At 32.7% G+C, this 12,488-nt stretch overlaps 1 protein-coding gene across 1 annotated transcript; it reads left to right on the top strand.

The window, feature by feature from the left end:
- The first annotated feature begins 6,327 nt into the window (after positions 1-6,327).
- LOC143066667 (uncharacterized) lies at positions 6,328-7,855 on the top strand. Its single transcript, XM_076239511.1, has one exon. It carries the CDS (start codon positions 6,335-6,337, stop codon positions 7,679-7,681), a length of 1,347 nt encoding a protein of 448 aa, XP_076095626.1. The 5' UTR covers positions 6,328-6,334; the 3' UTR covers positions 7,682-7,855.
- The last annotated feature ends 4,633 nt before the right edge of the window (positions 7,856-12,488 follow it).

The following is a 12,488-nucleotide window of genomic DNA, read 5'->3' as shown; positions in this document are numbered from 1 at the left end:
CATCACAGAATACAACAGTGACGTATTTTTGTGTCGTATATATAATCTTAAAATTGATACAATTATATGAGATCCAAAAATTTACAATTATTTTCACAAATCTAGTCCAAATAATTATCATGATTATGACGGTCTTTACGGGTTCCTTTAGATTAATTCTGTCACGACGTCATCGTTATTAAATCTAACACAATACTTTATTCTCAGAATTTCATTTTTATCTTTCTTACTCATAATCGTGTATATGAAGTCGTATCGTGAGAACATGCACGAGCAAAACATATCAATTGAGATATGAAATCATCTCATTTATAGACTTTTGTGTAATGTAGTCCGTCTGTGTCAATTTTGAGGAAGAGATCATAGTATTCTTGATTTTAAGTTCACATGGATATATGAGATGCAAGGACTGATTTAAGGGTTATTCAGTGATCAATTTATCTGAAATTAAAATTAAAGAATTTCGCAAAGTGCTTTTTCTTTTTATCTCTTAGAAGGATCTTCATATGGTCTATATATCTTCTTCTGTTTAATTATGATTGCATGATCCTCAAGACTGGAGGGTTTGTGCTTGATACACTAGTATACGTTATTGTTTAATGGACCAGCTGCAGCATACCTGATTTTCTCGCTGCGTTGAAGACCTATTGTTGGTCATGTGCTGTAATCTGATATCTTTATAGGATTGTGTGTCTTTGACACATTCCTTGTTTACATTCTCAATTATTTCAATGGTAATTTTTCAGATATTTGATTCTCTAGCAACATGACAAATCCAAAATCACGACATAGCTGTTAGGTGGCTTAAAACGTAATTTAACATCGCAATAATCAATCTTTTATGTATGACTTTTTGTTAAGCTAAAAATAAGAAGATGTAATATGATTGCCAAAAAAAAGGAATTGGGTTAGAATTTTAATCTGACAGGTTTTTAGTGTAACTAAATGATTAAAATTCTGGGCTGAATGTTAAAGATAAGTGTTAGTTGGTTTTAATGTAATGTTTAGATTATTAACATTTACCTGTATTTCATTTTCAAAAAATGATAAAGTGGTAATGTAATGTCCCATGACTTGTAGGGGGTGACCAAATGATTCATTGCTTAAATAATTACCAAGAACAATTATGTCTTACGTTTTAAAAATGAAAATAGATTGAACGAGTAATAGACTTTACAAAAATAGTTGTATGTAAAATAATGTTATCAATTTACAAGGCTTAATCGTATTTTAAAGAAATAAATTAGGTGTGCATTTTAAGTTTAAAATGATAGAAATTGTTCAAAATTTGCTAAAACGTAGTATATATTTTGTGATAAGTAAAAAAACAAAATAAAAATGATAGGTCATCGTGCATTTTCTAAAGCTACATGTTGTGGCAAAATGACACGTTTTGTATGGATTATACAGGAAAAAAACATAATTATGTGCGATTAAAAGCTAAACTAAATGATAGAATTGTAAAATAAAATATGAGAAGATAGCTTTTAGAAAATTCTTTGACAATATCAAAATAAAAGAAAGAATCAGCGTACGAACGTTTTTTTTCCGAATAAAATACAATATATATATATATATATACATGTATATATAATCATCGGATCACAAGCAATGATGGTGATACATGGCTGTGTACATTATGTATATACAACTCGTCTAAACATCAACCCAACACTGTTAGATCTGTAAATTTGCTTTCGCAAATTTTTTGCTCTTCCCTCGCCGGGATTCGAACCCATGCTACTGAGATATCGTGACACCAAATCGCCTACACTGTAGCCGTCCCGCTAGACCAAACGACCACCTGGGCTTCATAATAAAGCCACGGCCACCGAAAGCTTTTGTTGGGTTGATGTTTAGACGAGTTGTATATACATAATGTACATAGCCATGTATCACCATCATTGCTGGTGATCCGATGAATAAATCTGTTGTGGAGTTGTCACTGACTCAGACGAACTTATTAATATAATTATTGTCTGTGACTGTATCTTGCATTAATTTGTAGGATCCTTTACTATAAATAATTGAGCTGATCTGTAACAATAACATCTCCATGCCTTATATATCATGTACTGTAGTACGCTGCTAGATTAAAAACTGACGAGGAAAGGTAACACACGGCCACCGAAAGCTTTATTATGAAGCCCAGGTGGTCGTGTGGTCTAGCGGGACGGCTACAGTACTGGCCATTGGTGTCACGATATCTCAGTAGCATGGGTTCGAATCACATGTATATATGCATAGATTGTTTATTTCAGACGTCTTGTACTAATAATAAGACCTTGAAATTTCAAAATGTTACTTTCGATTGATAAGTTTGACTGTCCCTCTTTTATATTTCGTCCTCTTTTCCTTAGCCGTATTTGGCACAACTTTTTGGAATTTTGGGTCCTCAATGCTCTTCAACTTTGTACTTGTTTAACTTTTTAAATGTTTTGATATGAGCGTCACTGTTGAGTCTTATGTAGACGAAACGCGCGTCGGCGTATTAAATTATAATTCTGGTACCTTTTATAATTCTTTCAGAAATGAACTATGTCAGAGTTACCTCCCCTTAAAAAACCAATCTATTTTTTTATAAAAAAAAACAAGCAAAATCGTCGGTTATAAAAATGTATATATGTATAGGTTTAAATCGTATATATCATTTCTTTTAAATGCAAATTTACATGATTTATTTGCATGCTTTATAAAATTTTGCTAATTTGATTGAAAATCTTGACCTTAGGTTCTCTGTTATTTAGATGGCGAAAGACACCGATACCACCTTAAGTTGTACAAAACATACATTTTGTTAGATATATTTCTATTTATATCTGTCTGATCAGTTAAGCCTTTTTCAACTGATTTGTACAGTTCGTTCTTATGTTGTACTGTTACATCACTGTTCACGGATAAGGGGAGAAGGTTGGGATCCCGCTAACATGTTCAACACCGCAACATTCTTTATGCATGTGCTTGTCCCAAGTCAGTAGCCTGTAATTCAGTGGTTGTCGTTTGTTGCCATGTCGCATATTTGTTTGACATGAATTAGGCCGTTAAGCTATTAGTTTGTATTGTTTTAAATTTGTCATTCGGAGCCTTTAATAGATGAGTATACGATGTAGGCTTTGCTCGTTTTTGAAGGCCGTACGGTGAACTATATTTGTTAATTTCTGTGTCATCTGGTCACTTGTGAGGTGTTGTCTCATTGGCAATTACACCACATCTTTTTTTTTTTTTTTTATATCATATGCTTTTACACGTGCTTTTTTGGGGTAATATAAGAGAATTATCGTTGATACTGTACGCGAACTTGGGACATCACGACTAGAAATGGTCAAGAAATAGAACTTATAAATGATACAAAATACCAAAATCATAAAAATATAAGATCCATAAAAAGGACCACCGATAATGATGGTACAGTTAAATTCTAAGAATTCATGAATGAGTATATAGATATGACTTTTTTGTTCTTATACACTAAAAACTAGTATATCATATGCTTTTGTATATATTTCAGATGAAGTAAATGATACACTTAAAGATTGGAAGGAGAATGATGATACGATGTTTATAAATACACGAGCTGCCCAGTGTGTACTTAAATGTATAGAGAAAAACAGTTGTGTAACTATTACGGCTAGTTCTGGTGTAGGGAAGACAGCAATACTGATGCATGTGGCTTTACAGATGGTACATAAGAAGTATGATGTTTTAATGGTGACAAAACCAAGTCAAATTGTAAAATATAACAATCCGAATAAGAAGACATTGTTTGTTTTTGATGATTTGTGTGGAAACTTTTCTGTTGACCAAATTGACATTAAGAATTGGAACATATGGAGAATATAAAACAAAAACTTGACAAAAAACAAACAAAAATACTTGCAGCATGTCGGTTACAAGTTTTTCGAGATGAAAAGTTTGAATCGTTATCAATTTTTAAGTCATGCGAATGTAACCTGTTATCAGAAAACATGTGTTTGTTAAAAAATGAAAAACAATCAATAGCAGATTTATATCTAAAAACTAAAGCCCCAGAAATAACTGACCATTGCAATTTATATGATTGTTTTCCACTATTATGTAAACTGTACCATGATAGTCCCAAACACGATATTATAGATTTCTTTCAGAATCCGTTCTCAGTTTATGAAACAGAAATCATCAATTTGCAAAAGAACCAACATTACACTAAATACTGTGCATTGGCTTTATGTGTCATGTTTAACAACAAGTTAAAGAAGGAAATGTTCACAGAAGATGTGAACACAGAAATCCGGACTATCATAGAGAATACATGTGAGAAATGTGAATTAGACAGAGGAACACCAAGACTTGTATTACAGGATAGTCTTGAATCACTTGAAGGTACGTTCATTAAACAAGAACAAAACATGTACAAGATTTTGCACGACAAGATATTTGACTTTCTTGTAAAATACTTTGGACAAACAATAATTCATTGCTTGATAAAGAATGCAGACAGTGGTTTAATCAAGGAAAGATTTGTATTAGAAAGAGAGGATAACGCGGATCAATTTATTACTGTGATACCATAAAAATATCATGAAATGTACATTGAGAGAATGATTGATGATTGGTTAAATGGAAAAGTTCAAGATGTATTTAGTAATATTAATATGAAAATAATATAATATAATATAAAATTCAGAAAACAATTTCTGTTTCATTTAAAGAGACTCGACAAGCCTAAACAGGTTGAGCTGACACGTATATGTGATACACGCAAACAATTGAAAATATCTTTTGATCAGTATTTGTATATCTCAGACGATGGATTTTTTAAGCAGAATGATGATTTTGATGATATCTATGATAGTGCTTTATTTCAATGTAGTTATTTGGGAGATAACTCATTGGTTCAATGGTGTTGTGATCACGGTGTTGATGTAAACATGTGTACACATAATGGATTGACACCTCTTATGATTGCGTGTAAACATGGTCATACAAAAATAGTGGAGACTTTGTTAGGCAAAGAAGAAGTAGACTATAATAAATGTGATAATTATGGTCAATCAGCGGTTATACCGGCTTGTGCACACGGTCATGCAGAAATAGTCAAGATGTTATTAGACAGAGAAGTAGATTGCAATGCATATTCCTGGTTTATTAAACACACACCGCTAATGAAGACTTGCGTGCATGGTCATATAGAAATAGTAAAGATGTTGTTAGACAGAGGAGTGGACTTTACATTGTGCGATTTCTATGATGCGTCACCTGTAATGAAGGCATGTGAACATGGCCATACAGAAATAGTAAAGATGTTGATAAACAGAGGAGCAGACTATAACAAATGCGATAGATATGGTCAAGCACTTGTAATGAAGGCTTGTGAACATGGTAGTCTAGAAATAGTAGAGATGATGATAAGAAGAGGAGCAGATTTTATTAAATGTAATATATATGGTCAGTCAACTGTAATGCAGGCTTGTAAATATGGTAGTCTAGAAATAGTAAAGTTGTTAATAGACGAAAGAGTTGACTATAATAAATGTGATGAAAGAGGCCAATCACCTTTTATGATTGCTTGTAAATATGGTCATACAAACCTGGTGAAGATGTTTCTAGAGAGAGGATTCCTCTACAACAAATGTGATATCAATGGCCAGTCATCAGTAATGAATGCTTGCAAACATGGTCGTACGGAAATAGTAAAGATTTTGTTGGAAAAAGGAGTAAACTGTAATCAGTGTGATACTAATGGCCAGTCTCTTGTTGTAAAGGCATGTGAACATGGTCATACAGAAATACTTAAGATTTTGTTAAGTCGTGGGGCAGACTGTAATAAATGTGGCTCTGATAAGCAGTCACCTGTAATGAAGGCTTGTGAACATGGCCATATAGAAAAAGTTAAGATTTTGTTAACGAGAGAAGTAGATTGTAATACATGTGATAATATGGGCGAATCATCTATAATGAAGGCTTGTATACATGGTTGGACAGAAATTGTTAATATGTTGTTTGACAGAGTAGACTGTAATAAATGCAATAATTTTGGTCATTCACCTGTTATGATGGCTTGTCTAAATGGACATATAGCTGTAGTTAAGATGTTGTTAGACAGAGGAGTAGACTATACTAAATATAGTAAATATGGGATGACAACTGTAAGTGCTGCTTGTGCAAATGGTCAGACAGAAATATTAAAATTGTTATTAGACAGAGGAGCAGACTATAATAAATGCGACTCTGAGGGTCAGTCACCTATAATGGACGCTTGTGCACAAGGTCATGTAGAAATAGTTAAAATGCTGTTAGTCAAAGGAGTTTTATAATAAACTATAATAAATGTGCCGAAGATGACAGCTCTCCTGTAATGGTGGCTTGTAAACGTGGTAATATAGAAATAGTAAATATGTTGTTAGACAGAGGAGAAGACTTTAATAAATGCGACTCTGAGGGTCAGTCACCTGTAATGATGGCTTGTAAACATGGTCATCTAAAAATGGTAAAGATGTTGTTACACAGGGGAGTAGACTATAGTAAATGTGACTCTAAGGGTCAGTCATTGGTTTTGAAGGCTTGTGAACATGGCCGTATAGAAATTTTACAGATGTTGTTAGACATAGAAGTAGACTGTAATAAATGTGATAGAGATGGTCGATCACCTGTAATGAAGGCTTGTGAACATGGTCATACAGAAATAGTAAAGATGTTGTCAGATAGAGAAGTAGATTATAATAAATGTGATGACTTTGGTAAGTCACCTATATTGACTGCTAATGAACATGATCACATAGATAAAGTAAAGCTGCTGTTAGAAAAAGGAGTAGACTGGAACACTATTGATCAGTCAATTATTATGAAGGCTTGTACACATGGTCATACAGAAATAGTAAAGATGTTGTTAGACAGAGGAGTAGACTGTAATAAATGTGACATTTGGGGTCAGTCAACTTTATCGTGGGCTTGTGAACGTGGTCATACAGAAATAGTAAAGATGTTGTTAGACAAAAGAGTAGACTTCAATAAATGTGATGATCTTAAGAGATCACCTGTAATGAATGCCTGTGTATATGGTCATGCAGAAATATTAAAGATTTTGTTAGACAGAGGAGTAGACTATAATAAATATGACTATAATGGTCAATCAACTGTATCGAATGCTTGTGAAGGAGGTCATACAGAAATAGTAAAGATGTTATTAGACAAAGGAGTAGACTGCAATACATGTGATAAATATGGTCAATCAGCTGTTATGAAGGCTTGCAAACATGGTCATACAGAAATAGTGAAAATGTTGTTAGACAGAGGAGTAGATTGTAATACATGTGATACTAATGGTCAATCAGCTGTTATGAAGGCGTGTGTACATGGTCATCCAGAAACTGTAAAGATGTTGTTAGAAAAAGGAGTAGACTGTAATACATGTGATACTAATGGTCAATCAGCTGTTATGAAGGCTTGTGAAAATGGTAATACAGAAATTGTAAAGATGTTGTTAGACAAAGGAATAGACTATGACAAATGTGATAATGTTGGTCAGTCACCTGCAATGATAGCTTGTGACCATGATTATATAGAAATAGGTAATATGTTATTAGACAGAAGAGTAGACTATAATAAATGTGACAATGATGGTCAGTCACTTGTTGTAAAGGTTTTGTTGTTGATATACCGTAAATATTTTGTAAAACAGAGAAGGCGAGCATACAATCTCTGATAATGACTGCTAGTAACCTGTAATGAAGGCTTCCTAACATGGTCATAAATAGAAAGCAAGGATGTTGTTAGATATTGGTTTAGACTGTAATGTATGAATCGTTTTGGTCAGGAAACATTAAATATGACCAGCATCTAAATTGCAATATATTTGCATTTGTCAATATTTTGGATCGTCCACGTCCTGTTTCCTATATCTTGATATATGATTGGACAAGTGCTTAGCACAATGACTTATGCAATGATGTTAATATTTTATATATTTACGCCGAGAAATGTTTAATTATTTATACAGCTTATTAATATTTCTTTGAAATGTTTTAAACAGTTTTGAATACGTTTTGCAGTTTTTTCCTTAATATGTGTATTTCTGTTCAATGTTTTAATCAAATCGTGTATTACATGTTTTGTCTTGTAGTCATGATTGATTTTCAACTATTCTCCTCTAGTACGGACACTGTGACTTGTTAATAAAATTATTTGCATTTGTATTTGTATTAGTTTTATCGCTTCAGAAAATTGAGTTCTGATCTAAAACCTGATAATTGATGTAAACAAAACTTTACATAATTGATCCATAGGAGGTTTACTTCGTAGCTTGCAGATTATACAATCATTACAAAAAAATAGTTTTATCTAAAAAAAAATATGGATAATAGAATGGAGAATGGAACTGCAAATTATTGTCTAATGTGAAGAACAGCATTTTAGATACATGTGTAGAACATCCTATGAAATTAAACCGCTGCAAGTGTCTCTCTGAAGTCTGTGACCTTGTGAACAAACACGATAAAAAACCGGTTCTGCATGTGTCTGTGTATTTCATAGCTGGGCTCATATTCATATCGCATTTACATGTTCTCGCCCTGAATATGCATTTAATTTGCGACTTGACATTAAACAGATATCCATTCATCAATCCATGTCATGAGAATGTTTACAATGTAATGATTTGTCCTTTAGCCAATCTAGCATTAACAAAACTATTCTTCCCGTAAACTATTAAAAGCCGAGTTGAACAAAAAAATCACAATCAGTTTTGGTGTATTTAGTTATACAAAAGTACGTTCGAATACCAAACTTGCCAACCCAAATGACAGTAAAGACTTACAATGATATATATATTTTGTTACATCTTGTGATCAATTTTATTTGGCAATCGTCAATGGCAGTCAGCAGGGTTAAAGAACATCAGTTGTTCTACCTGTTAGTCAAATGCGTTTTGTTATATATACTTCTTCACTTTTTTGGTCTTTTGGAAAATATTGTTTGTGCTGTTTAGACCCTTCTACAACGAAATTTGTTTTACAAACACACGTATAAAAATTTTTATCCAATGCAATCATAGGTTTGAACGTAGTTTTCAATTTAGACTCGTTTATGTGATATAGATACAATGGATAAGCGTTGATTCTTGAAAAAGAAACCATGAGTCCGCAGGGCGAGTGGTTTGTTTTTCATGAATCAACGCTTATCCATTGTATCTATCACTTAAACCATTGTGGTGACGTCAGGCTATTCATTTACCGTGGATTCTTTTTCCTTTGTGTGCCTGATATCATTAAGTTTGAATTGACTAATTTCCTGATTTCTGTTCACTAATGGAATTATTTTTAAAAACTTACCTTTAATTTTTGTAATTTCTAATGCCTTCACTGGGAATCGAACCCATCCATAAACTTTGTAATTTGTTACTGACATTAACATATCGACGAAACCTCTGGGCTACCAATCGGTTACGATTTAAAAGTCTATTTTATATATATAAATGAATATATGATATACTTCGGTACAACGGACACACATGGCTTATGCCTTTATATATACATTATATGTAATCGTATAGTATGAGTATGAGTATGTAGTTGTAACGGAGGGGGTCGGTGACGACACCTCCCGGGACGTGTAGTGGCCAGTACTTCGCCCCTATTCGACCATTGGGATACCTGATATCAGATTATGGCTGAACAATAGACAATAAATCAAATGAAACTATATTTTATTCACAAAAGTACAATAATTGCATGAATTTAAACAAAGTCGGATAAAACAGGAGTCAGAAAACTTTCTTAAATGGAGTTCAAAAATAAAGTAATTTCAAATGTAAAATGAAAAATAGAGTGTTCCCAGAGTTAGTCTTTTAAGTAAAATAAGGTAAATTTGCTTCGCGTTGTGTTTTAAAGTAGTAAAATTGCACCAAAAGGGGTGACTAACTCTGGCGAACTGCACCGAAGTGGTGGCTAACTCTAGACTCGAGTAGTACTAATATTAGTTCCGGCGAGTATTTGGAGGCCTGTGCAAGGCCGACTCCGACTGAATATCAAATGATATCCTAAACTTGTCATTAATCAGGAGAACTTTAACATAAAAGGTACTGAAGAAAAGTTAAATAAATGAATATTCTTAAAACACTATAAAAACATCAAAGTTAAATACTAAAACAGTTAAATTAACATTCTTTACTTTTATCCTACTATATTTAAACCAAATCAAACCTAAAATAAACATTTAAATACTAAATAATTAATCTGTCCAAATTAAAGGGAATTAACCTAGGCACATCAAGGCACATCTATTACAATCCTCCCCCCTTAGGACAAATATTAAAGAAATTAATATTTGGGAAAAGAACTATTTAAAATAGATGTGTTCAAAACAATTAACAGAAATATAAATCAATGCAAATAGAATGTCAATAGATGTCACAAAAATGTCAAATAATCACACGGTCCAACCATAGGAAAAGTTCCACACAGTATAAACGTCCAGGAATAGGCGGTAAACACAAAATATAAAGTACGGTCCATAGAATATAAATGTAAACGGACACAGTTATACAGCATTCAATAAAACAAAGTTCTTCAAACGGAAACGGAATGTTAAATACGGATAATCTGCATGGTCCAAGTTGTACCAGGTATAGTCCACCAATTGTTGTTCTCACGAAAACACTTTAAACGTGTGTTTTCGGGTTCTAAAAAGTCCATCGTTGTACCAGGTTTAGTCCACCATTGTAGATCTCACGGAATCACGTATAACATGTGATTCCGGGTTCAAGATGATCAAAGTTCAAACGTTGTACAAAAAGTAAGAAAGGTATTCTTGATAACAAGAACTGCTTACTTTATCAGCTGGTTGTCTTCACACATGAACTTTCTGCCACTCAATAGATTTCTGCCATGACTTATAAAAGTCACAAAAGGAACACCATAACCAAACTAAACAAATTTAAAACAATAAAACTTGTTCAGAAAGGTTAAAAAATCCAAATAAATGAGCAAACTCATAAATAAACCTATTCAAACAAAAAAACTAACCAACAATCTAAACAAACCAACATCTAAAGAAAACACAATCAAATCAAACAACGTTTTTGAGGTTGGTTTAGATAGCAAAATCGGCTCATTAACGTGACCAAGAAAAACAACAAATCCAATGAAAACTTTGAAACCATACCTACTAAACAATATAAACTGACAAAATAAGTAAAATACTAAATATACAAACTAAAACTCATAAAACATACTATATGAAAACTTTAACTGGCTTATCCTTCAAACAAGAAAACTCATCCGTGCTAGAAATCAAATAATCAGGTAAACAGCTTTGCAAATCAGATGAAAATAAACTTTGAACTTTGTTGACAACTTTGCATGATTTTTTCACTTTCTTATGAACTGCAGTAGAAACTGGTTTTTCTGGTTCAACAACATGAACAGAATTGACACTTTTACAAACTTTATTGGGACAATTAGCTCTGATATGTCCAACTACCGAACAATTAAAACATTTTTTAACTTTAAACTTCCTATAAACCAGCTTTTTAAGAACTTTGACAATTTGATCAAAACCAGACTTCAAACAACTAAAATCTAAACTTTCTTCACTTTCCTCAATTTCACATTCAACAGGTCCAATTGTCAAATTAAAAGACTCAAACTCTGTAGCCAAAAATATAGCATCGTCAAAAGTTGCAGGATGCTTAAAATGGACAAACTTTCCCATTTCCTTCTCTCATTTGCCAATAAAAAGATCCATAAAATAAGTTTGCATACTTTGAAAATTATCTGGATATGCACGATGACATAAAAGTTTGAATCTATGTCCAAAATCGAACACAGATTCATTTGACAAAAATGTACAACTATTCAGTTGAAATTTATAAAAAGCTATCCTTTCCTTAGGATTAAAGCGTTGAAAAAGTAAACTTTTCAAAAAATCATAGCTTTGCAACTGAGTTGGAGTAAGAAGACGTAAAATAGTTCGTGCTTCTTCTCTTAAGTTTATTACTAACTGAAGAGCCATTTCAGATAAATTCCAGTTATTCCAAAGACTAACTGCTTCAAATTGAATAAAATAATCTTGTACATCGGCACTAACACCGTCAAAAGTACAAGGTTTCTGTTCAAACTTTATCATTTTTAAAATCAAAAATTGAACAAAATCAAAAATAAATGTAATAAAAATATTCAAACCAAAACTGAGGGATCAGGTATCCTGGTCACGGCACCATTTGTAACGGAGGGGGTCGGTGACGACACCTCCCGGGACGTGTAGTGGCCAGTACTTCGCCCCTATTCGACCATTGGGATACCTGATATCAGATTATGGCTGAACAACAAACAATTAATCAAATGAAACTATATTTTATTCACAAATGTACAATAATTGCATGAATTTAAACAAAGTCGGAAATAAACAGGAGTCAGAAAACTTTCTAAAATGAAGTTCAAAAATAGAGTTATTTCAAATGTAAAAATGAAATTGAAGTGTTCCCAGAGTTAATCTTTTAAGTAAAATAAGTAAAT

Source organism: Mytilus galloprovincialis, chromosome 3 (assembly GCF_965363235.1).
Source record: "Mytilus galloprovincialis chromosome 3, xbMytGall1.hap1.1, whole genome shotgun sequence".
Classification (NCBI taxonomy): domain Eukaryota; kingdom Metazoa; phylum Mollusca; class Bivalvia; order Mytilida; family Mytilidae; genus Mytilus; species Mytilus galloprovincialis.
This window is presented reverse-complemented; position numbering and strand designations above follow the sequence as displayed.

Excerpts from the sequence above, each read along its gene's own strand:
- LOC143066667 (XM_076239511.1), top strand. The coding sequence starts at position 6,335 with ATGGTGGCTTGTAAACGTGGTAATATAGAAATAGTAAATATGTTGTTA.